Here is a 25,472-nt window from a genome sequence, read left to right as displayed (position 1 = left end):
GTTAGAATACAGTAGGCACTTAATACAATGGACATAAAGCAAGTGGAGCCTTATTAAAACTAACTATTGGTATATTTGTACTACTAATCTTAAGTTCAGTCCGTAGAGGCTTATGTAGAATAAATACTTTTATAATAATAACACATATTTCTAAAACTTCTCTAGAACACGGAATGTTTTAAATACTTCGAAGCACGCCATCCCTGATCGTTTTTGCCTTGTGTTATTGTTTTTCGTTTGATATGATAACAGTTATTAATATCAGCGAAGATGGGGAACTACGAGAAACTGGATGGCAGTTCCGCGGGGAGGATTACGGATGAGCTGTCCCGTAAGGAACAACGGAATTGCAGCCTGCGAACTTTGGTCTGCTGGAGTGCTTTGTTGTTCTCTTTGTTGTGCCTTTGCCTCGGGTTCATCGGCCTGGGATTACTCGGCATCCAAACTGGGGAAGTGCACAAGGTGGGGCAGCGGTTGGTGTGCTACTACGCAAGCGATGGCACCCACAATCTCAGCCTTTTGGATGTTCCCGGCGACCTGTGCACCCACATCAATATCGGACCCGCCACTTTGGATAATGCCACCATAGTCCTTCCCGATACCCTCAGACAGGTACTACAGAACGACACCCGATCCTTTCGTGCTGCCCATCCGCAGGTTCACCTGCTTCTCTGGATCGGTGGCGCCGACAGTGGGCGGTCATTTGCCCTCATGGTGGCGAACCACGCCATGCGAAAGTTGTTCCTGCGCTCCCTCCGGGAAATATTGCGCACCTATCCCAGTTTGGATGGCATCGATCTCGACTGGGAGTTTCCGAGTGCCTACGATCGTGAGCGAATGCATCTCTCGCAGCTGCTTTACGAGATTAGAACGGAGTGGCGGCGCGAAAAGCGTACCAATGATATTCTCTCGCTGGCGGTGGCTGCTCCCGAGGGAATCGCCTTCTATGCCTACGACATCCGAGAGATAAATCTGTACGCAGATTATGTAAATCTAATGTCCTATGATTTCCACTTCTACCGCGAGGATACACCATTTACCGGCTTAAATGCTCCGCTTTATGCCCGCTCGCAGGAACGTTCGCTAATGGCCACGTTCAACATCAATTACACGGTTCAGTGGTGGCTAAAAAGCGGTCTGGAGCCACAGCGACTGGTTGTGGGTCTGCCCACCTACGGCCACTCATTTACGTTAGTAACTGCATGTATTATGGAATGAATCCCTCATTAATTATACTTCCTCACCCACCAAACAGGTTGGTTAATCCTTTAAATCATCGCATAGGAGCTCCTGCTTCCGGTTACGGTAAATGTGGCCAACTGGGCTTCACCACACTGACCGAAACTTGTGAGTGTGTCACCAAGTTCTTCAAGCCAAACTTGTCCTACGATGCCGAGAGCTGTTCGCCATATTTGAGCGCTCTGCAGGAGTGGATATCGTACGAAAATCAAACGAGTATCGCCTGCAAGGCGAACTATGTGAAATCCCTCAATCTGGGTGGCGTCATGGTCTTCTCGCTGAACACCGATGATCTCAAGAACTCATGCAGCATTATGCCAAACTTGAAATACAGCGAGAAACCTGTATTTCCGCTAACCCAGGCCATTAAGGACATCCTGCGGGAGTCCCTGTGATTACTTTGTATTAAATGATATTTGATGTATTTGGAAGAGGCTGTTGCTTCTGCTGGCTGCTTCACAACCGCCTGGCAAACTGCTCGGAACAGAAACAGTTTTGTACATAGTCATAGACGATAACTTTATGTATATATAAATATAAATTAAATTATCACAATCGATCAATTTATAATATAACTAGAAGGTGTCAGCATACGCAAATCATAGGTAATATATATACTCGCATGTACATGTGTTGGTTTTTTTTTTGTTGTTTTGGGTGGATTGGGACTTGGAAGTGGGTTCCCCATACCGGATCCGTATCGATTAGTATTGAAAGCATAATACATTACAACTGGGAATGGGAGACGGAGATGGGCAACGTTACGGTGGCCACGTCCGTCGCAAACATGGCAACTCGGGCAGGGAGACGATCCTGCGCTCCGGCAATCATGTTTGCTTCGACGGCCGTTGCAGATTGGGTGGCGGGGCGGCCAGCAGCTCGTCGATCTGCAGCTTGTAGGCCGCCTTCAGCTCGGTCAGATCCAGCTCCAGTTCCTCGGTGCGCTCCACCTTCTCGCCGTACATCTGGAGCAGGGCGTCGTAGCGATGCTGCAGATCCTCGTATCCCTTCTCCATTACCTCGTACATCTGCTGCTTCTCCTTCATCTACCATTGGACGAATAGTATTCATTATTATCTCTTGTCAAGATGGGCTATTCTCCTACCGTTTCCAGCTCGATGGTCAGATTGGATATCTCGGCGTCGAGAACGCTTCGCTCTGCTTGCAGGCGCGACACTTCCCACTGCAGGTGGGTCAGCTCCCCGTCGCGCTGCTTGAGCAGAGCCTGCAGGTGCTCAAAGGTCGTTGTGTTGGCCGCCAGAAAGCTCAGGTGTACACCTTGGATGATGCCCGATTGCTGGCGACCCGAGTTGGAAGCGCAATCGAGGTCGTCCTGAATTTGAAAGTGAATTAGAAACTTAAGAAGGTTCTTCATTTGAAAGATTAGGCGACATTACCGCCTGCCAGTCGATCATGCCGCCCAGGGCCTCCTCGTTGGAACCACTGTCGTCCACCAAACTGAGGGGCGGTGAGGAGCGCAGTGGTGCCTGGGATTTCGGCAGCTGCATTTGCAGCTGTGGCTGCAACTCACTGCTAGCCTTGACCGCCTTCACTGTCAGCAGCGTGGGCTGTTTCCGCTGCTCCTCCTCTTCCTTTTGCCGCTGGCACAATTGCTCCAGACTCGCAATCCTCTCCTGCTGCTGCTGAATCTCCTCCTGCAGCAGGCTCAATTGTCTGTTAGTTTAGAAATATATTTGCATGGGTAGATATTAAAAATGGGTAAATCAATACAAGGTTTAATGGCACGCACTTTTTGTGATCGTTTTCCTTGTTGGCCGCTTCCAGATCGTGCTGACGCAGTGCCATCTTGGCGGCCTCCGCCTCCATTAGCGCACTGGACAGCTTCTCCTCCAGCAGGCCGCAACGGGTGCGCAGCAGCTCCTGCTTCTCGCCCTGTACGGATTCCAATTGCTGCAGCGAGCGCAGTTGCACCTGTGAGTCGTCCAGTTTCTGGAGGAGCTGCTGCTCCTCGCGGTTCCAGGCAGCGGATCGCTGGTCCAGTGTACGCTGCAGCGACTCGATCTGTCGTATCAACGGCGTGGTAGTGGCACCCAGCTCTTGAGTAGAGCTCTCCGCCCGCAGCTCGGCGGCTTCCAGGCGACGCATTAGCTGGCGGTTCTCCTCGCGCATTTGCTGCTCCCTTCTGGCCAGGCTGTGCTCGGCCAGGCGCAGTTTCTCGCGCAGATCGGAGACCTGCTGCACGTACTCCTGATGCTCGGCACGCAGACTGTCCTGCTCCAGGCGCGTGCGCTTCTGCAGATCTCCCTTTAGGCCGTCGAAACTGGCTTGCAGGGCAGCTAGTCTGGACTGAAGATCTTCGATGCGACTGCGGCTCTCGGCGTTCTCCTCATCCACGCGCTTCTTCTCCGCCGTCATCCGGCAAACTGCCTCGATTTGCGTGCGCTCCATTTCCTCCTTGGCGGCTAGGGATCTCTTGAGGCGCTCCGATTCGCTGGACAGCAACGAGATCTGCTCGCCGTTCTTCTTCAGCAACGTGTCCGAGGTCTTCTCCTTGGCGCGCAGTTTCTTGATGATCGTCGACTGCTGCAGGATCTCCTTGGACAGCTTCTCACCCTCGGACTGCAGGGCGGCGATCATTTCGTTGCATTCGGCTAGCTCATCCCTGGGTATCTTGTTCTGCAGCTCATCGCGCAGACTCTTCATTTGGATGCGCAGGGCATCGCGCTCGCGTATGCTGGCCTGGAACTTCTTCTCCAGCGCCGACAGACGCTGCACTGCATCCGCCGCATCCGGACTGTTGGCGCTATTGGCTGCCGCTTCGACGCGAGCGCGCAACTCCTGGTTGCGCTCGAGGAGCTCGGCATTCTGGCGCTCTGATTGCAATAGTCGCTGCTCCCGCGCCTCAATCACCTGGTTCAGCTCGCTGATGCGTTGCACCAGCTTATCCAGCTCCGACTGTGAGTCCTCCGACAGCAGCGAGATCTCCGAGGGCTCGCGATGATGTCCCTTGGCCTTTAGGCACACCTTGCCGCCCGCGAGCTCCTTGAATTTTTGCGGGCTGGTGCGCGTGGTGGTGCTGTTGGTGCTGGAGTCGCCATTCGGATTTGAGATGATCTCGATGTCCGATGAGGTGGACGAGTAGCTCTGGTCCACCGTTCCCGTCTTGGCCGGAGCGGGCGACTTGCCCTTGTGGCTCATCTGCAGCTGGATGTCCTCGAAGCTCTGCGTGGAATCGGAGTCAGCATTACCGGCTACCTGGATGTCGCTCAGGACCAGAGCCTTCATGGTTTTGGTGGAGTCTGCAGAGGGAAAGGTTTACACAGTTAGCAAACGATACAAAAAAGAGAATTGCGACAAGGCCCAATACCATTCAAGTGGTCCTCCATGTGGCGCTTCAGCTGGGTGCCCTCATCGTCATCATCCTCGCCATCACCCTCGGCATTGTCGGATGTGTCATTGCTGGCGATTATCACAATGCTGTCGGGCAAGGAGGGCTCCGTGTCCGGTGACATCTCCACTTCGCTGGCCGTGGTGGCCGTTATGAGTTCTAGCGAGGATTCAGACAAGCGCTTGGCCACCGAGGGGACATCGCCGCCGCAGGGCGAGATGGGCGAGGTTGGGGAGGACAGCAGATCCACCGAATCCGAGGTGGCTGACTGCCGTTTGCCGTAGGCGGCACTTCCTGGCACCGATGTGGGTGTGGGTGGAATGGTCACCATTTCGTTGGCATGCGGATTGTCAAAGAATGTTGGCGTATCCGAAGCGGGCGTGGCAGCGGATCCAGGTGTCTCCGCCGTTGCATTGTTCCCAGGCGATGCGCCACCATCGCTCGCAGCTCCTGCCATCGGCGAGTCCTTCTCCGCCGCCTTGCTGTCGTCATCCTGGATGTCCAGCGCCTCAATTAGCACCGTTTTGGCCTTTTCGAACCAGCTCATCTTCGGTGCGGATGTGGAAACGCAGCCCCAAGTGCCACTGTATCAATATTGCTGTTGACGTCGCCGCAGTAGCTTGGGCGAATTGAGTCCTAGTCCAGATCGCACTCCTGCTGCTCCGGCTGCTCCTGCTGCAATCTCCTGCTCCTTGGGAGGCACATGCAAGTCCCTGATGTTTTGGGAAGCTGCGGATTTGACTATTTAATGGCCAATTGGAATTGTGTTTTCAACAACTCAACTCAGCCCCGATAACTATAGTCGGCTATCGATAGGCCAGCTGTGTGACCACCGGTCGTGCACTACAGTGAGCACACGGTGCAATGAAAATGCATTTTTTAAACATATATATTCTACTATTTGTTTTTTAATTGATTTCCAATCAAACCATTGTGAACTAAGTAACACACAAAATCTAGCTAATATTAGAAATTATAATTTTTTAGTTTTGTGCAGTTTCAGTACATACTAACTTAACATTGAATCGATGCAAAAGAATTTGATAAATTTGAGAAAGAAAAAAGCGAATACCTCATGTAGGTGAAACAAAAATATTAAAATGATACTTTAAAATTTATATTTTATAAATGCGCAAATGAAGAATACCCCATCTAGGTTCATGTCTCAGCTAGGTGCCTACACAATACCGACACCATTCTTATTAGAATACCCGTCGACAATCGATTGGCCCTCCCAATTGGACTAACGCCTCTGTTGATATCGAGAAACTCTTTTAATGTAATGTATAAAAAAAAATTAAAAAAAAATATGGAAAACGGTCATTTAAATTGAGAGTGTAATCAAGGCAGATTGGCCAGCAGCGTCGTGTCGCGTCACACCTATTTTTTAGTCGGCGAGAGCAGCAGTAGTGCACCGCGTAGCGTTTGGATCCGATTCCATAGGATTAGGCAGCAGGAGCCCGTTGCAAGTGGCAAGTAGCAAGTAGTAGCAGGCGCAGGAGCAGCTAGTGCCCATCATCCATCAGTCATCGGTTGTCATCGGGAGTCATCATCCGGCGACCGCAGAGCCGACTCGAGTTCCAAATATACCGGAGAACCAGAGCAACTGAACACCTGAGCATCTGAAACATCTGAAACATCTGAGTCCCCGGAATCAGCAGGCGGAGGACAAGAAAACGGGGCAGCAACAATAACAATCGCGACTCAACTACGCACCGATTGACGCCCGCCCCCCGTCCTTGCCACCTACTCCCACCCCCGCCCCCCATCCACTCCACGAGCACCATCACTTTTGGCACAAACACCAAAACACACTCACACACACACACACTCGCACACACACACACAAGCACGCACACACATACACTTATCAAGCGAGCGACAAAAAAGCGACCGCATTTATCATCCGCACATCGCAAATCGCACATCGCATTGTTTGCTATTGTTGTCTGCTCCGTTTTTCGCACGCGAAGGAGCAGACAAAGAGGACGCCTCGCGGAGGCGGAGAATTGCAGAAGGCGCTGCTGGAGCAGCAGCAGGAGCAGCAGCTGGAGCAGGCGCAGGTGGTCAAAGGTTCGTCGCCCAGTTAATAATTCCATCAGCATCTATGGGTCAAAAGGCGAGCACTCCGGCGACCAGTGGCCAACAGAGCCCACGCTCCAGGACATTCTCGAGCAGTTCAACAGGAGCCGCCGATTCTGCGCTGCAGCAGCAGCAACACCAGCACTCGAATCCCGGCCAGAATCGTGGCGGTAACGGCGGCGGCGGTGGCGGCAATGATACCACCGGTCAGGGTTTCAATCTGCTGCGCACTTTGCCCGGCCTGCAGGTGTACCACAACCAAAACTCCACGTCCATCGATCGCCAGCGGGCGCGGAGTCTCAGCTCCGTGCCGGATATACAGCAGCAGGCGCAGCAGCAGCAGCAACAGGGATCGATCACCTCGTCCGGCAGCAGTCCGCATTCGCATCCGCATGCCGCGCACGGCCATCCGGCCGTCGGTGTCACCGTATCCGTGTCCGGTAATGCGAATGCCAATAGCAACAGCAACTTCACAGCCGCCGGGAACAACAATGGATCCGCCATGCAGTCCTACATGCAGCAGAGACGCACTCTCGGCGATTCCATAAGGGTGAGTCGGGTTGCGGGCATTCTGGAGGGGATTACAACTCGGAGCAGGGCCAGTTTTGAATAAGTTAAAAAACGCGGGAATACCATTGGTATTCGGATATACCGAAGGTCAGCGGGTTACTCCTTGATTTATGTGCCTGTCTAATGGAAGTCATTGTCCAATTTGTTCGATATCTATTTTTGGATTTACCAAGGGTAATTCCATTAATAAGCACTTAATAGTTGGGCAAATAAGCCGAATACCAAGAATGTATATTCACATTGAATGTACTAATCAACTTATATGGATTTATATACCTCAAATATTGGCATATTTGTATACCATCATAATTTTCAGTTGGCTTTAAAGATCCCTGCAATTGTATCTAGAACTTCAGACAGCAAAGATATTTGTGTAGTTTTCACTTGCTTAAAGTACTTAAAAACCAATTTGGTGCAGTTTGATCTATGAATAGAGTGGAGCGATTGTTGTAAATGAATCTCCTCAGTCAGTCAGTCAGTTGTAGAAATTACGTATGCGCACCGTGTTACCAATTCTAATCGCATATTCCCGTTATCCTCTGTTCCAGGACATGTCAATGACCGGCGGCAGCATCGCCGAGAGCATCGCCCTGGCCGCTTCCGCCACGTCCGCCAATGGGATCGGTCGTGTCTACACGGCCACCTCGCTTCCATCGCACATTTGGTCCTTCAATGGTGAGTCAAGCATTGCCATCCTGCCATCCGCACCTGCGCTAAATCTCTGATTTTGCTAAATTTCCTCAAACATTGCAGGTATCAAGTGTCCCGTGTGCAATAAGTTTGTGTTGCCAGACGACATCGAATGCCATTTAGTCATGTGCCTAACGAAACCACGACTCTCATATAACGGTACGCTCTTTACATAATCCCAATCAATCCCTGACCATATTATCAGATTGCCTATTGTATATGTTTATGTTATTCCAGAGGACGTACTCTCGGACGCCAAGGGCGAGTGCGTCATTTGCCTGGAGGATCTGAGTCCGGGGGACACCATCGCCCGGCTGCCATGCCTCTGCATATATCACAAAGGGTGAGCACGCGGGGATCTCTAAAATCTCAGTAATTAGGGCACTTAAATGTGGGATACTTTCAAACTATTACTACTTTCGATGGCACTGTAGGAAATATTTAAATATTTATATTTAAAATCCAATCGATGGAAAATTAATCTACAAATTTAACGAACCATAACTTCGAAGATTCTATCAATTATTTTGAAAGTTCTGATGTTTTTTTCACTGGGCGATATTAAGACCATCAAAATTAGCGAAAATTGGTCAAAAATTAAATTTTTCAATTATGAACACCATTTGATACGAAATCAAATAACAAGCTGAACGAGATATGCCGCTTCATATTTGGACCAATATTTCCCTTTTTATGGCAAAAAAACCAAAAAAACAAAAAATTGTTCATTCAAAAAATAGACAAAATGAGTTTTGAAAAAAAATTGATTTTTTAAAGGGTTTTTAAACATAACTTGGGCAAAAGTCGTCACACGACAAAAAGATTGACTGTTTTATGAAGCTCAAGAGCAATACTAACAATGCCTAACATTTTTTGAAATATTAAAAAAATATTTTTTTTAATTTTTTACCGATGATATGGCAGAAATATTGATTTTTTTAAGGAAAATGAGAAATAGGGGTTTTTGCAACTAAACTTGGTTCTTGGTTATATAAAACAGATAAAAGTTTCAATATTTTATAAACTATTCTCCAGCTAGTTTAGTTAGTTTATTGCAGACGGTTGTAAACCCGCACAGTAGGAAATTACAATCTTATCTGAAAAGTAATCACGAAACTTGCCCTTTAAGAAAAAAGCTGGCGCAAGCCGAACAAACAAAACGCAGAACAAAGAGTCAATAACTAGAAATTGAGGAGTGTCTGAGTTTGAATTTTCATTCATCCCGCCCCCTTTTGGGGTCATAAATTTAAAAATAAGTATGCTCGCATAATGGGCGCTTGTACTGCGAGCACTCAGTTTTTTTCACCCCGAAACGCTGACAGTGCTAATTACATTTCGTTTGCTACTTTCGCCCCCCACCCCTGCCACACTGCACAGATGCATCGACCGTTGGTTTGAGGTGAATCGCTCTTGCCCTGAGCATCCTGGAGATTAATAATCCTCGCCAGGTAAGCGCACGTCGGTGGATGGAGGGCAAAGACGCCGGCAGCTTCGCCAGCTCGTGCAGTTGCATACTACTGGACTCACACAACCGTTTGCTGTTGCTGCAGGTCTCGCCGTGTTGTTTGTGTGGAGATGGAGTTAGGGAGCAGGAATCGTTTATGGAACTGGAACTGGCCAGCTGGGCGCAGTGCGAGGATGGGTCTGGTCTCTGGGTTGGGACGTAGATCTCAGGCCCAGTGGCCACACACTTTGCACGTAAGTTGAGCAACATATCTTAACTTAAGAAAGTTAATATCATCATACTATTTGCAGCCTTTGGACACTGCGACCAGTTGGAGCTTGGAAAGATTGGAGGATGGTACATGGGAGAGGCTATGCCACAAAATGCTAATCTTGAGCGTGGGATCGAGGCATCGATCGTTTGACCTACCGACCGAAAAAACCGATCGACCGCTGGTTGAACCCAAAAACACACACAAATCAATTGAAACAAATTAATTTACAATGCTAAACTGGCAGTATAATAGTAATAAACGTAATGCTAATAACAAGTGAATTATATAAGTAACGAAATCAACCAACCCACAAAAACTACAAGAAGGAGGAAGCAACAAGCAGAAGATTTTGATGATGACGAACGAGATGAGAATAAGGATGAGCGTAAAAGTGTAAAGCGAAGCAACCAACCAACCAACAAAAGAATGTCAACCAATGTGATGTTAAATTTTATATTTTGTACTATGGATAATGATGTAATTGTAATTGTAATGTATATGTATGTATTTATTATTTTAAACAGGACTAAAATAGGATAAACACAAGCGTAAGAAGAGAACACACACACACACACACACACAAGAAAATAACAATAACAAATACTATTAATAACTATGTTAAATTAGAAGACAAGCAAACGAAAACGAAAAGCAAAGCAACCAAAAAAAAAACAAGAAAAAAAGAAAAAACAAAAATATTGAACTTCAAATAAGAATGAAATGTAAGGAGTTTAGAAAACAATTGATCCCATATTTTCGGTGTATTTTAAGATTTGTTCAACAATTTCGCAATCGATTCTCTTTGTGTTTATCCATTAGTTATGGCTAGTTATTATTATATTTTAAAAATATTGTAACTTTTTATATCCATGTTTGTTATCAACATTTTGTTTGTGTTTTTGTTTAAACAAAAGAAACCCGTTTTTTTTTTAATTAACGCAAATCGAATGAGAAATATTTAAAATATTCGCAACTATTTGTAATTTGTCAATGTGCAGTTCTGGTCAAACGAAAGCTGAGGACAAATCCGTTTGTATTTTTTTTTTTGTTTAACTGTCGAAAGCTTCAAATTGGCCATATAAATACATATTTATGTATACACATATATTCGGTGTCGGCAGACATTGCAGACTGGTTGTAAACGATGCAGCGGCTATGGAAAACTCAAAGCAATATGTATGTACGTATTATGTAGATTGGATTGAATGCAACCGCTACATCGTTTACAATCGTCTTCAATCGGCTCTACAGAAGCTGTGCGTTTATTATCATTACCGGATTAATGGATTTCGGATTACGGACTAGGTGTATATGTTAAATTACTATCCATTATTGTTTACTATCCTTCTTGCTCATCGATATATCCGGATCGCATCGATGATCCGCCAAAGTTTCCTTAGCAACCGGCGCTGCAGTTCAGCGACGGCGGCAGCACGTAATAACTATTTTGTAAATGATATACTTTAATGTACTGTACAGATATACACCCCATACACCATGCATATATATCATATATAGGATATATATACAATATATGAATTGTAACTGTATAACTATAGCGTTGCATTGACCGATTGAGCATACAACTGATTTCACTCTAAGCGTAAATGTGAAAATAAAAGCGATAATCGTAAACGTAATCGTAAACATTTGAATGCAAATTTCCGTATTGGTTATATTTGAGAAATCATTTTTTGTATACCGATAAGAAAAATTGGTAACTACGACGAGTAATCGAAGCTGAAAAGGCGAAACAAAAAAGAAAAAAAAACAAAAATATTTGAACTTTTATAACCAAGCAAACAGAATAGAGCAAATAAAACGATCTAGGATAACAATTGTCAAGTAAAAACGGATGCGCAATCGAGATGAACTTTAGAAAATAAAATGAGTGATTATATACCACAAAAGTCTTAGCTCACTTACACTCGAAGGAAACGAACATTTATATTTATATTCAGCATTGTGTTTATTGAAATAACTAAAACGAGAACGGGCGGCATAGCCGACATCGGCTATTAACGGGCATCGCGAATATACATATACATATATATATATATATATATATATTGGGTTGTACATATAGTTCTAATGCGGCTACAGATTTGGTTTTAGAGGGGAGTGGGGGAAGGCGGCTGAAACTAAGAGTGGCTTAACACGTAATAAAAAAAAAACACTTCCAGTATGGTGTAAATTAATATATAGTTTATAATCGAATCGTATAGGAAAAGTTGCACAACAGCATTTAAAAAAAAAAAAAGGGAAATAAAACGGAGGGCCGGTAAACGAAAATTTTGTATCTAAAACCTGGAATATATCGTATCCGATAACGTCATCGAGCCCAGATCTCTTACATCGGGAGCTATAGGAGGCTGTGTAAGCCGCTGCATCTGCTGCTACTCGGCCAGCAACTCGTTATGTCCACTCGGAATTCAAAATGCGGATTGCGATCCGAGAGAGCACGTGGCATATGCCACGATCCAACGGCTTCCGGTCCACAGCAAATCCGTGTCCGTCAGTCTGTCTGTACTTTCGTTTCTTTTCTTTTCGTTTCCTATCGATTATGCAATTACACATGGTTGGTTTGGGGGCGGCGGCCAAATTTGTTCGGCCACGGCCATTTGGGGAGTCAGAAGATGCCGTCAGGCTGCGACTGTTTACAGTCCGAAGGAGGTCCTGAAATTCGATTCAGAGGTGGCCCCAATGTTGAATGTAGTAGTCTTTCTCCGCTCCAAATTTTTGATGTGTGGTGTATGTCAAAAGCCCAATAATGCGGCCAGACAGTGTGAGAAATTATACCCATGGCGTCCAGCCCTCGTAGAGCACGGCCAGGTTTTCCGGATTGCAGGCCTCGCGAATGACATAGTCCACCTGTTCGGCGACGGTGCTGCGCTGGTTGCTATCTGGATCTCGGCCCTCCAGCTTCATCCTAATCTTCTTCCACACAGACACGCCATACGCATTTCGCTTCTGCTCATGCACATTGCCAGAACCTAAAACATATTAAGAATGTTTAGTTACGCATCCGTCAGAGAGTCTGGTCCTGGTCGCTGGTCTGCCTCACCTTTGGCATGCGTGAAGATTTCGTACGAGTCCGTTTCGCCTGCGTGCTGCATGAAGTCCTCCAGGCCCTTGAAGAACTCGTTTACCTCCTGTTTGGCTAACGTCAAGATCATCTCCAGCTGGTGACGCCAGTTTTGCAGCATTGAAGGCTGCAGAACGCGACGATCGGAGCAGATATCCTTTCGCAGCTCCTGCAGCCGCATATAGAGGGACTGCATCAGGCCCTGGCCTTCGCGGAGGTGGTCGGATAGTAGCTGCACATTCGCATACTCCATTTTGCCTTGACCCTGTGCCTGGGCCTCGGAGCACAGGCTTTGTACATGGAAGCGTGGCATGTTTTCCAGCAGGCGCTATTTTTTTTTTAAGAGACACAAAAATATTAGAAAAGTTTCGGTTGCATTGCGATTATCCGCGTACCAGAGTCTCCTTGAGCAAGGTGCAAATGAAACGGTGCTTGCTCTGCTGTTCGCCTTCTATTGCCGCAATCTCGCGGTGCACCTTGCAGGTCTGCTCCTCCAACAATCCCTGCACATTCTCAAGCCAATAGTGATCGATGGCACCTTCCGGGTCCAAGAGCTCCACCATCGACTGCTCCACGGCGCTGATCCTTGAGCTGCTCGCCTGCCATTGCCCGTGCGCAGCCAGCCATTGTTCCAAGTGGTCAACCAGTGCCTGCCCCTCCTCGCCCACAACTATCGCATTTTGCTCCAGGCGGGCTACCGCACCGGCTCCATCAGTCATCTTTTGCAACAGCGCCACATGAGACATTGTCCTCTGTTTGTTACACTGCTCCATGCGCAGCAGGTTGTCTATGTGATTACGATTCCAGTTACTGCGCTGCGTCTGCAACTGGCTGAGTTGCGACTCGAGGCCAGCTTGTAGTTGCTGCAAGGCGGTCAGTTTTTGGTCCAACTCCAGCCAACATTCGCCAATGGCGGCGGTTAGTTTTGGGCGGCTGACAATGTGGGGGCCACAGCGCAACTGGCTGCCCAGTGCCTCCGAATAGGCCCAATATTGAGCGGATGCGGCCAGGGTGTGCAGGTCCACTTGCTGACTGAGCAGTGCAATTTCCGCCTGCTGCTGCAGCAAAGCGCCGTCCGATTGCAGCGAAATGAAGAGACTCTCGCACAGGTGGTCCGCTTGAGCTGGGTCCCCACAGCTGGCGGTGGGTAGACATTGCGGACCGACGGCGGTGTAGAAGTTTCGCGTAAGGATCGGCAGCAGACCTGCAAGTTTCTCAACTTGGAGGCGATGGATGAAGCCCAACATAGGTCGGGCCATTTCACGCACATCACAAGTGCGACTGGACTCCAATGCCTCACTGACCAGGCCGAAGAAGCACTCGTCGTTCAGTTCCGTATGACAGGACCTCATTAGACCCAGTTCCTAAAACAAAAAGTCTCTAGTTCTGCCCATATAAATACAGAAACACTCACCATTATTTGTTGGGTCTGCACATCGTGGACATCTTCGAGCATCGATTGCATGCTGCTAACCAGCGAGTCCAACGATGTGGAGGCCAAAAGGAACTGATCGTAGACGGGCTGCAGAGTTAGCAGAAATCTGCGCTCTACTGGGAACTGATCCGGCGGCTTATGTCCATTCTCCATTGTGGCTTCCAAAAACAGCTGAGCCAGGCTGGAGGCACTCAAATGGCACAAGGCACTCAATTTGCCCAGATTGGGTTGCAGCAGGAGCAATCGATATAAGTTGGCTGGCAAGTCGTACTCAAACATCTTCTTCAGATGCGACAGCGCTGAAAGTAGGCTCTCCAATTGTGCAAGATGCTGATCCTCCTCCTTGGTCATCACCAAAACTCCTTGCAACATGGTGCGCACCAGGTGAATAAAGAGCAGCTGGTGATGCAGCAGTCCATCGTCGTGGCTGGCCAGTGCCACCTGTTCGTAAGCCGCGAATGCTCCGCCAGCGCGATCCAGAGTACGAACCAAGCTTGCCTTGAGCAGCAGCTGGCTGCAGCCACTCTGGACAATCATGCTCAGCAAAGCAGTCGTGGGTGCACCGAGAGTTAGAGCCTGCGCCTGATTGGCGGCATAAAGCTTCGAGGCCTCATGCAATTGGCAGCCGAGCCGCTCCCAAGAGTACTCCATGGCCTCCGCGACGCCCACGACATCTGCCTTACAAATAATGGAACTGGACGGCGAATTGGTATTGGTGGTTGAGTCCGCAGTGTAACCGTTCTGGATGTACGTCGCAAAGCTGTCGTGAAAGCGAACGAATAGGTTTTGCCGGTGGCTTTGTTCCGGATAGAAGTTCATGACTCCTGCATACTCTTGCAGATGCTTGGAACTCTTCTGTGCCACCATGTCCATGCGGCCCAGTAGCTCATTCAACTGGCTGCGCATGCTGTCCAGTCCGGATAGCTGTAGAGCCTCTGTCAGCGCAGAAAATTCCCTGGCATTCTCGGAATTCGACTCCATTTGCAGCTTAACGAGCTGGCCCTGCAGATCAAGCAGATGGTACAGCTGCAGGCATTGACCATAACTTCTGAGTATACACTGCACGCGGCCAAAGTCCGGCAATCGTTCCGTACTAAGCAATGCCAGTGCCTCCGAGTGACCACGACGAACGGCATTACGCAGCGAGGCCGTATTGAAACTATGGCTCTCGATCGCCGTGCCCAGCGATTTGATTTCGGCAATTAGGGCGCTGCGCTGGTTGAGCTTCACGAGCTCCTCCTCGGCCACCACTTGCTTGGCCTGTGCCGCCTGCAGGTTGCCCACCTCCTGCTCCATCTCCTCCAGCTGCGGCATCAGCTCAGTCCTAACACACAAACAAGAAAATTATATATATATGATATAAGATACGATGTATGTATGTATACTCACTTGTTGGTGGACCAGTACTTTTGCAGCATGCCCAGTTTGCTTAGGAAGGGCTGTCGCTTGACATCCGAATCAAGTGGCTTTCCCTTATTCTTGTCCTTCTTGTGGTACTTAAGATCTCCGACACCCAGACCACCTGCTCCTCCACCGTCAGCCGACTCCTGGAGTTTGGCGTTCAGCGATCGGCGCAGTGCCTGAGCATCGTCGTTGGTGGTCCAATCAACCAGAGGATCGTAGACGAAGGCCTCCAGCAGGGTCAGCAGCGTTTCGCGCTCCTTGCGCATCACCTTCAGTACATATTCACAGCCCAAGCGGAAGGGGCCCTGCAAAAGACGATCATCGGTTTAATGGTTAATGACGGTGCTTTATGCATAATATATGTACGTGAATACACATTTATATCACAGCCGTAAATTGACAATTGGGGTCCATAAATGTACGGCGAAACCGTTTCCATCTGTCGTACAGCGCACAGATATACGATTCGTACTAATATTGGCAATGCTGATTTTATGAAAGCCCAACCAGAACCTATCCAGAACCAGAAACAAGCCCGAAACCATAACCATGTTCTACATATACGACCTCGACGCTAATCGCTGTTTACAATTGTAGATTGGGCCGCAATTTGCGTGATAAGCCACAATGTCTGTCCATATATATATATATATATATATATATATATATAAATATATATAATGGACACCAGATTTACGCCATTTATTCAGTAGGCCAGCCATGTCATCCTTAGCAAACTCCTGGTCTGTTCTGATCCATGAAATCTTTAATATCTCATCTTAAAGATAATTCAAATATGGGATTAGATCAGAGAGTTGTACCTATATATACTATATATTCTCCTGATTTCTAATTCTAAAAGAACCAAGAGTGGATAACCATGTCAATCCTAATAGTACTGGTTGTACTGTTGGTCTCGGATTTATAACAATTATGATGATATCACTATTTACATATAGTTTCTTCGCTTGCAATGTATCGAGGAAATTTGGGAATATCAATGATGTATCTGTTTACCACGTATCCCAGTTGCTGGCCCTGGCCTTTTATCAATCTATTTTGGTCCGCGGAGCTGGGCTAATCTGCTAAAACCCCCAGCGATCTGTTTGGCCATGCATTGGGCCCGGGAGTCCGGACACTCGAAATACTCGGGGGCAATGGATAGTTTGGCTGGTTGGAGTGGTTGGATTGACTCGATGGGTGGGTGAGTGGTTAGGTATGAGGGTGGTGAATGGTGGTTGGGCCAAAGTGGAGGGCTTATCAACGGATTGCAGTTCTCACGGTGGATCTGGGCGCGCTATCAGTTAACTGGCGCGATGACGATGTCGTAAAGCCACCAGCGAAACGTAAACAAACGACGCCCACGGTCCGAGCCGAAACCCAATTGAATCTGAATCCGATCCGAGCCGAGCCGAAGTCCTGGCCAAAAGTCAGCACAACTCCAGCTCCCACGGTTGCCAGATAGCCAACCACTGGCGTCGCGTGCGCTTCGTTTACCATCGTGGCTCATGGCATTTACCAGCAGCTCATCGCCCGCTTGGGATTATCGAAGCTCCCCGGAAGCGTTGGGTGTCGTCCCGTTCCTGTGGCAGCACCAGAACGCCACGGAAACGCCAACGGAAATAACCCTCCAGGCGACCAGTTTCGGTGCCGGCCATCTGCTGTGGCTAGCCATCAATGCCTTCTTGTTTGTCCTTATCCTGGGCGGCAATATTCTGACCATTGTGGCGGTGCGCACCTGCCGCCACCTGCGATCGGTCATCTCCAATCTGTTCATCCTGTCGCTGGCCGTCTCCGACTTCTGTGTGGGACTGGCACTGCCCTATCATCTGGTATTTTACATGGGCTCGGACATTGGCGCCATGAGAGGTCCCTGCCTGCTGCGCTTCTTCCTGCTCATCTGCGCCTGCTGCGTGTCCATGTTGACTCTGATCTCGATTGCGGTGGATCGGTATATAGCAGTCGTCTATGCTCTGCACTATAGAAGGTAAGGTATTAAGCGAACGCGATAAATCCTAATTCAATGGCTACATATGTGAAACCCTTTGAAACCGTAGATACATGACCCGTCGAGTGGCATATAGCATCATCATATTCAATTGGTGCTTGGGTGCATTGGTGGCTCTGCTGCCAGTGTTCTGGAATCGATGGCCGGATGCACAGGCGTGCGAATTCGACGAAGTTCTCGCGCCTGGTTACATTGCCGGAGTGATAACGCCGGGTTTTGTGATCATCTGGATCTGTATGTTCCTCGTCTACTGGCGCATCATGCGCGAGGCATCCAAGCAGGCGCTGCGATTGCGACAGTCGGTGGTCTACAACACGGACGAGGCCACCACCATGCGAAATCTGCTGCTCCATCCAGACTGGAAGAGCGTCCAGATTGTGGTCTTCATCATGGGCTGCTTCACGCTCTGTTGGCTACCGTACTTCTGTGTGGCCATTGCCCAGCTATTTAGCATCTGCCAGAGCAGCTCGATGATCTACAAGACGACGTTCTCTCTGGCCATTGCCAACTCTGCTCTCAATCCGATTATCTACTCGTGGAAGAACTCTGGCTTTCGGCGAGCCTTTGTCCAAACATTATGCTGCCGAACGGCGAGGCAGTGCGAGGATCAATTGCCGGCGGACAGCAAGCACCGCATGGAGGCCACATCCTCATCTCAGGAGATCAAACCGAAGGCCACTCAGTGATCAACGGAATTGGGAAACCCAACGCTTTAACTTGGTAGAATTAAATGGAGATATAGCAATAAAAGTGGACATTATCTTTAGGAGCACCGTTTCTTAAACACCCCCAGCAGCGATTTGTTGAGATAATTGATTGGTATAGGATGAGCAATAGTCTTACCTCGATTCCTGTGATGCCCATGGCCTGCACTAGATTCTGGGTAAGACGGAAGGGCACCTTCTCGGGGATGCGCAGGGTGCGGCCCTTCTCGAAGCACACGTTGTAGTCGATATGCACGATGTCGCCGCTTCCCAGGTTGATAAGCACGTTGTCCAAATGACGATCGCCCAGGCCAATGACATAGCCAATCATCGACATGACCGACATGCAGCGGACAAAGCGACGCACCGATTGCCGCCACTCGGCGGCATTTCCCGCCTGGCACCACAGTTCGCGGGCAAGCAGATCATTGGGTGTTTCCTGTGACAATTCGTCGAGCACCTGGAGCAGGACGGATATTGGCCATTGGCGTCGTGGATCGCTCACCTGCATATTGTGCTTGGCCAACAGGGGCGAGAGTTTGTTGTAGAACAAGTCTGTGAAACGTCGCGGGACATTTGCCACAGCACCTGCTCCCGCATTCCCAGCAACTTGGGACCGTCTCTGTTGCCACTTCTTGTAGAGCGCAAAGACTGGTGTGACCCCGTCCACCCAGCTAATCAGTCCGGATTGCGGTCCCAATGGTATAACCGAATAGTGGTGGGCACGATAGCAGCCATTGCCGGGTGCGTCGCTGCGGCAGGCCATAATGGCATTCGAGATGGACAGGAACTGCATGATGCGTTCGTCCAGATGGAGATCCTCCATGCCCTTGAACAGGAAAGTGTAGCGCTGACCATTGCTGCCGTAAAAGGCGACCTTTTTGGGTTTCGTCTTGGTGGGCAAAACGCAAACCGAACTCTCGACGCTCTCGATATATACCTGATCCCCATCCGGCCCATGTGCATCCAGGCCTGGCATGGAGATACGCATGCGTCCAATGCCACAGAGCACCGGGCTTATGCTCTGCATTTTGAGCGTGCTGCCCGAGCCGCGGATCATGTTCGATTGCAAGATGTGGTACAGCTGCTTCAGCTTATCCCATGCCTCCGGATAGCGTCGATGACGCAGTGCATCCACGGTGAGCCGTATGGGAGCATCGAAACGCTTGCGGAAACTACGCTCATAGGTGGTCTCCGGCGGACGAGAGGTGACCGCGACCAGGGCTTCCAGATCGGCGAGCAATTGCGGTCGCCAGACATTGAAGCGGTTATTCTTGCCCTCGTGATCGTCCGGACGGAAATCGGTTGCCAGCGCACTCACACGACTCACATACGTATTGTAGATGTGGGCCAGCGAGTGGATCCAGTACTCGTCCCACAGCAGGCAAACGCGACGCAGCTCCTTCACCATCAGCTTCACATGCTGCACTGCCTCCGGCGCCTGTTTCGAGAGCTCTCCCAGCAGATAGCCATAGCAGCAGGCGTCCTCCGTGGTTGGTCGCGCTGTTGCTGGCGGTGCTGTTGCATCCTGTTGCTCCCTATTGGCACCGACGACGGCCGGAAAGATAACCAGCTGGGGGCGACTCTTGGCCAGGCGACAGAGCAGATCACAAACGCTCTTTCGCACATAGGGTTCGTGGTGATTCAGTCGGCTGAATAGCTGCGGAATGATCACTTTCCAGGGGGCAATGGGCGTGGTGTGCAGTCCCTGTTCCAGAACTTCCTGCAGACCGCTGGCGTGCTTCACAATCAAGCGTAGGAGACGAAGCGTCGTTGTCACCAGGTTGCTATCATCCACATGTAAACGTTCCCGCTGCGATACGACTCCTTCTCCTTCAGGCTTCTCCGGACCCGAGCCCGATTTAAAGCTAAGATATTGGAAGTACGAACGCGCTGCATCCTTGTAATAATCATATGTGTTGGCTATGGCCCGTCGCCAGATCTGCAAAATGGCATCCAGCGCTTCCGGCGTTTTATCCGCCAAAAAGGTCAGCCGACGCAGACGGTTCTTGGCCGCCTCATCGTCGCGGGCACGAGCCGCATCCGGACACACCTCTACACAGTTCGCCGGAGGCTGTTCCGTGCTCAGTGCCTGGAGGAGCTCATCCAATTTTTCGCTTTCCAACGGCTGGGGAATGTCCAGCGCCTGGCTAATAGCCGTCGCATCGGCCTGGGTGAGCACACAGCAGCTGTCCGCGACTTTCTTGCCCCATCGATAGCACCAATTGCCGTAGGCTATCAAAGCTTCCGCGTAGTTGGGACGCTGCTGTAAACAAGAATGGACCAGGCGGGCAACCATACGTTCGGCTTGGGGAATCGCCAACGGTTGGCTGGAGTCACATGTCAGCGGACATTCCGGGAGCTGATCCAGCAGTTGAATCAATACTGGCGACTGATTGGTGGTCAAGCCATTGCAAGTCCGGACGGCTATCCAATCGGCGAGATTAAGCAAGAGATCAGCACCCGCGGCCGGTTGATTGTTGCTCTTCTGGATATTCAGGCATAGGGCGGCGCATACATCAATCGAAGAACTTAAATCGCCGCTGTGTGTCTGCGATTGCTGCTGCTGAAGATGCAGGCACTTGACCAGCTCACTGTAGCCGCGAAGCATTTCCGGATTATCCGTCTGCACTCCCTGTTCCAGTGAAAACAGAGCGGCTATCTCACCAATTGGCTGACCAAAGAACTGGGTGAGTAGGGTTTCCGCTAGCTGGAGATTGCCTTCCTCTCGCGCCGCAGCAGCTGCGTCCAAGCAAAGCGTTTCCCAGCTGCCAGGCGCACAATGCTGACGGAGCAATTGTGTCCATGCCAGGCAGCGCATTAAAATTGCGCTGGAAATGAATTTGGAGCGGTTTTGACATCTCCCCGAGGACACGGGCAGCAGGGACAACTCCTGACCGCCACTGACACCTTGGACTATGTGCCGTAGCAGGGTGAGCTCCTTGCAGGATCTCTGATCAAAGCTGGGATTCAGAAGACTGTCTCGCCATTGGGTGTCCAGTAGGTTTTTCGCCTGATCTGGCACACAACGATCTTCTAATAGCTTGTGCAGCACAATATCCTCGGTTCGTTGACGCATATGGATGGATGAGAAGCTGGCACGTTCGCTTAAGCCACTTGATGACACAGACTCGTCCCAGTTGCTTGGCCAGAGGCTCAACTGCTGGAAGACTCCTCCTAACGCGTCCATCGAGGAGCACGATTCCTCGCTCTTGGCCAAGAGCCGTTCCAGTGCATTTACCTCCACATTGCTGCGTTGCAGAAAGGGATTCAGTTCTCTGTCCTCCGGTCGCGTCATCTGCTGCTGCTTCAGCTCCACCAGCTGCGACCACTGACCCAGATCCTGCAAGCACTGCATCATCTGCGACACAACAAACTGTCGCGTATGCGGCTCCAGTTCGGATTGCAGCTCCTTCTCGGCCAGGATAGTTCTGTAGCCGGCAAGTGCAGATTCCCGTTTTCCGGCCGCCTGATCCGCTGCGTACTTTAGCCACTTGTAGGATTTGCAGCTCTTGCCACGAGCCCACAGGCGCAGACCTCGCAGCGAGTCCGCTTCTTGGCAACTGACCAATGACCAGGCCATGTAAACGATGGCCTGACTGTAGGTGGGATCTTGCGTCTTTGAGTTAACCAGAATTTGCTGCAAGTGCAAAAAAAAAAAATTAAGTTGACCACTTAAGTGAACTTCTCCATGTCTAACTAACTCACCTGGGCATATCGGATAACCAGTTCCGGCTGCTGCACATGCATGGCAATGATGACCACACCAATACGGATACGATTGAACCAGGACTGACAAGTGGGATTGTTCAGGCGGAAGAAGGCAGCCACTTGCTTTTCCGGGGGACGCAGCGCAAAGGCGCTTCCCTCGGCGGCGTTGTAGATGAGCTTCTCTAGCGCATCGAGGAAGCCTAACAGCAGACTGAGATTGCTTTGCATGCTCAGGAGCTCCTCCAACGACAGGTCGTCCAGGGCTGAGCGCTCTATCTCCTTGGCACAGCCACTCAGCAATCTGGCATGCCGCATGATAATGGCCTCGAATCCGAGGAACGTTTCCTGAGGCTTTCCCACAGTTGTGCGCAGTCGCTGATCCACACAGTATCTGGCTGCTTCGAATTGCAGCCAGGCGATGGCCAATCGCTGGCAGCGCTTGGTGCACTGCGACAGATTCATTTGTCGTTCATCCTGCGGAGCCACCTGGCAGCTACGAACGAACAGCTCGCGCAGACAGTGGATCAGTGAATCTTGCTCCGGTTTCTGTACACGGTCAAAGAAATCGCGGAAGACGTTGTCGCGTACTGCACTATATTGGCTAATCCTTTGCTGCCAAACGCTAACTCGTCTGCTCGCCATCCCCGGCATTGATGATTCACCGCCGGTGAGGGTAAGATGCAATGGCAACTGGGCGTAGATTTGGAAATAGGGTGCATGGTAATTCGTGGAGAGCATCTGTAGCTGCTGTAGCGCCGTATCGCGGTACAGGATCAGTAGCTTCGGATATTTTTCTAGCCTTTCCAGGCCGTAGTCCAGGACTGTTTGGATGCATGCAGCACTTTCCAAGGGTACCAATTTGGAGGCGGTGGCCGCAATGTTGCGGCATATTCCACGGAAGTTCTCCTGTTCCATAAGGAGATCAATCTTCTCGCGGCATTCCCTCAAGAGCATCTGTATCCACTGCAGTAATACCCTTAGGTTTTGCGGCGCCAGCTGGTGAGCCTGTCCGAGAACCGAATCCAAGAAGCGAAGTATGCTAGCGAAACTGTTTGCCGTTGGCGAGGTATTCTCTGCCGATAGTTCCTGATCACGAAGCAAGCTCGAGTTGGTGCGGAAGTTGTGATTCGCCTGGCAGTGGACCACGAGCAGACCGAAAATGGCCTGTTGAGCTGCGGGATATTTGCTCCAGAATTTCAGCTCGTGGGCCCTGCAGTTGGTGAGGAGCAGCTCCAGAATCGAGGGCTTGCATGCGTACATGCCAATGATGGAAGATGTTTGCTTAGCCAGGGCAGCCAAAGCGGACAGATGGAAAACGAGCAGAACACTCGCCTTTCTGGCTTTACTTCTCGGTGCAGTGATAAGCAGTTTTTCTAGACAGGCGTCAATGTCGTCTACAAGATATTTATACGCCTGCTGAAGCAGCGGCACATTCCGGATGAGCAGTGTCTCCTGGCATGTGCGCAATAGCAGCTTGTAAGAAGTTTCACCTGGCGATCGGAGCCTCACCTTCGTCATATAGGGATTGGATTGGAATATAAAGTGCACCAGGCTAGGCGTTAAACGTGCTCGCAACCTTCTCACCGTGCAAAGCAGCAGATAAAGGACACTCTGACGCTGCAGCTCTGTCAGAGAAATCATCCGTTTGACCTGATCAAGCAGCACCTGCTCCAACAATATCGGATCAAGGCCGGTAAAGTTATTCAACAGACAGATGCAGATCAGTTCGTTTATATTGACCAATGCCTCCGTATTCAAGTGCAGGGTGGGCATTATTTTGATTAGATGATCCACGGCCATCTTTACGATGCATTCACAGGTGGGCATGCCCACGAATATCTGCATGCGGGCCAGGCACTTAAGCAGCGTGTTAAAGGCACCAACGAAGGCACCCACACGCTCCGCTGTGTTTGCGGGTTCCCCTTCCTCCAGCGTGGTGATATCCTCGACAAACTGGTCCAACAATCCGTAACTGAAATCGATCTGCTTGCTAAAGAACGGCGTCAACTGCTCCAGTACCTGGGCACAGTGGGTCTTCAGGTCCGTGGGCTGGCCGGCCTCCAGTTGCCAGCCGATAACGATGTCCACTACGTCGGTGAAGTGGCACTCGAAAGTCTCCGCATAGCTGGCTGCAAACTGCACTAGCGTGTTGCTGACGACAATAAAGATATCGGCGCTCTCTGCATTCTCCAGAAAATCCTTCAGCAGCAGCATGATTTTGTCGGCGTACATGTGCAGCTCGCACTTGGTGTCGCAGCTGCATTTGGATTGGGATGGGTTATAAAAAAGACGAACAATGCTAATGGAGAGGGCAGGGAATGTGTCACCTCAGTGTGGCGCGGAGGGCCATGATCATGTACTTCTGCATGCGCTTGCTACTCTTGTAGTTCTTCACGATAAACTCCTCGTAAATGGGATACGACTTGCGGTTGATAAAGCCAATCAGGCCGAGAGTCTTGCTGCACTCCTCTAGAACCGGCGGCGGGCATTGCTTGTATAGGGTGAGCATGTTGTCCAGAATCCACACGAAGGAGCATGTCATGTAGCCCATGTTGATAGGCGTGCGCACTGCTTGATCCAGTTTGCTGCACAGCTCCAGAGACACGGTGGGATTGTTCTCGTTGATTAGCCTGCGGATGATCTTGGACAGACGCAGATCTTCGCCATTGGCCATCGGGTTGATCGTATCGCCTGTTAAGATGGAAATACAAATTTAAACGAGTGTCGCAGCTGTCAAAACTGTCAAAACTGTCGACCTACCTTTGCATTGGTAAGCCTTTCGGTGATTTTGGACCACTGGCTGCCCTTTGCCCACAACATGGTTCATGTTGCGCAGCAGCAGTGCGTTGGCGAACGCCTGCGCAACGTCGTGCGACTTACCACCACCAGGTGACCACATGGATTCACTGCCTCCCAAGCCGGCGATATTGCCGCTTCCGGTGGCGCCACCCCTCCCGCTGCCATTACCACCGCCGCCTTCGTTGCTGCTGTCACCGTGATTGCCATTGTTGTTCAGCAGAACGCGGTCAATTTCCGCGTGGAACGCGGAGGACGCCTCCTCCTCGGTTCCAGCTCCATTGCAGTTTTCTGGGTGGATCGCGTTCTTCATAGAGGGAATTGGCGGAGCTAGCGCAGACATCGAATGCCTCCAAAGTTCGTCATTAACCACTGTTTCGCGTGGATATTCTTCGATTAGTTTATACTAATTATTTCGTTCTTTTCCTTTTCTTTTCTTGCTGCAACAATCGTGCCAATCAGTTATCGATAGAAACAGCTGACGCTGGCGCTCAACGGGCCATCGAATCGATGTTCCTTGTGTAATTTTTCACTGCACCACGACTGCAATGTGTTCTGCCATTAGAATGCTTGACAGGAGGACTGACAATGTCATCCAAATTGTCCAGGATTCTTTGATTAACACTTCAGAGAATCGTGACACGAGGACTTCGTGCGTCAAGGGGAACTGTTGAATGCAGT

The 25,472-nt window shown here is 49.8% G+C and overlaps 5 protein-coding genes across 7 annotated transcripts; 3 read left to right on the top strand and 2 right to left on the bottom strand.

Moving 5' to 3' along the window:
• The first annotated feature begins 224 nt into the window (after positions 1 to 224).
• On the top strand, positions 225 to 1,865 carry Cht11 (Chitinase 11). Its single transcript, NM_132133.3, has 2 exons — positions 225 to 1,190; positions 1,256 to 1,865. Exons 1-2 carry the CDS (start codon positions 271 to 273, stop codon positions 1,632 to 1,634), a joined length of 1,299 nt encoding a protein of 432 aa, NP_572361.1. The 5' UTR covers positions 225 to 270; the 3' UTR covers positions 1,635 to 1,865.
• A 29-nt stretch (positions 1,866 to 1,894) lies between these two features.
• Tmf (TATA element modulatory factor) lies at positions 1,895 to 5,401 on the bottom strand. Its single transcript, NM_132132.3, has 5 exons — positions 4,568 to 5,401; positions 2,990 to 4,499; positions 2,637 to 2,913; positions 2,345 to 2,572; positions 1,895 to 2,285 (listed from the first exon to the last, which is right to left on the bottom strand). Exons 1-5 carry the CDS (start codon positions 5,133 to 5,135, stop codon positions 2,067 to 2,069), a joined length of 2,802 nt encoding a protein of 933 aa, NP_572360.1. The 5' UTR covers positions 5,136 to 5,401; the 3' UTR covers positions 1,895 to 2,066.
• A 419-nt stretch (positions 5,402 to 5,820) lies between these two features.
• Positions 5,821 to 11,568, top strand: CG14435 (uncharacterized protein). Of its 2 annotated transcripts, none has more exons than NM_001169211.2 (7): positions 5,821 to 7,220; positions 7,789 to 7,915; positions 7,994 to 8,089; positions 8,168 to 8,273; positions 9,308 to 9,378; positions 9,481 to 9,628; positions 9,686 to 11,568. In NM_001169211.2, the coding sequence occupies exons 1-5, from the start codon at positions 6,696 to 6,698 to the stop codon at positions 9,363 to 9,365; spliced, it is 912 nt and encodes a 303-aa protein (NP_001162682.2). In that variant the 5' UTR covers positions 5,821 to 6,695; the 3' UTR covers positions 9,366 to 9,378; positions 9,481 to 9,628; positions 9,686 to 11,568. The 2 variants fall into 2 exon arrangements, with proteins under 2 accessions (NP_001162682.2, NP_572359.2); NM_132131.4 differs by having other exon boundaries at positions 9,686 to 10,310.
• A 51-nt stretch (positions 11,569 to 11,619) lies between these two features.
• nonC (no-on-and-no-off transient C) lies at positions 11,620 to 25,246 on the bottom strand. 2 transcript variants are annotated; one of them, NM_001298038.1, is made up of 9 exons: positions 24,756 to 25,246; positions 24,323 to 24,686; positions 21,993 to 24,252; positions 18,424 to 21,924; positions 15,558 to 15,877; positions 14,148 to 15,492; positions 13,129 to 14,097; positions 12,713 to 13,061; positions 11,620 to 12,641 (listed from the first exon to the last, which is right to left on the bottom strand). In NM_001298038.1, the coding sequence occupies exons 1-9, from the start codon at positions 25,102 to 25,104 to the stop codon at positions 12,442 to 12,444; spliced, it is 9,657 nt and encodes a 3,218-aa protein (NP_001284967.1). In that variant the 5' UTR covers positions 25,105 to 25,246; the 3' UTR covers positions 11,620 to 12,441. The 2 variants fall into 2 exon arrangements, with proteins under 2 accessions (NP_001284967.1, NP_727132.1); NM_167095.3 differs by having other exon boundaries at positions 12,202 to 12,641.
• Positions 17,058 to 18,345, top strand: mAChR-C (muscarinic Acetylcholine Receptor, C-type). The gene is made up of 2 exons (NM_132130.2): positions 17,058 to 17,559; positions 17,630 to 18,345. The coding sequence occupies exons 1-2, from the start codon at positions 17,081 to 17,083 to the stop codon at positions 18,264 to 18,266; spliced, it is 1,116 nt and encodes a 371-aa protein (NP_572358.1). The 5' UTR covers positions 17,058 to 17,080; the 3' UTR covers positions 18,267 to 18,345.
• Positions 25,247 to 25,472: the final 226 nt, after the last annotated feature.

The sequence above is a fragment of the Drosophila melanogaster genome, chromosome X, assembly GCF_000001215.4.
Source record: "Drosophila melanogaster chromosome X".
Lineage (NCBI taxonomy): Eukaryota > Metazoa > Arthropoda > Insecta > Diptera > Drosophilidae > Drosophila > Drosophila melanogaster.
This window is presented reverse-complemented; position numbering and strand designations above follow the sequence as displayed.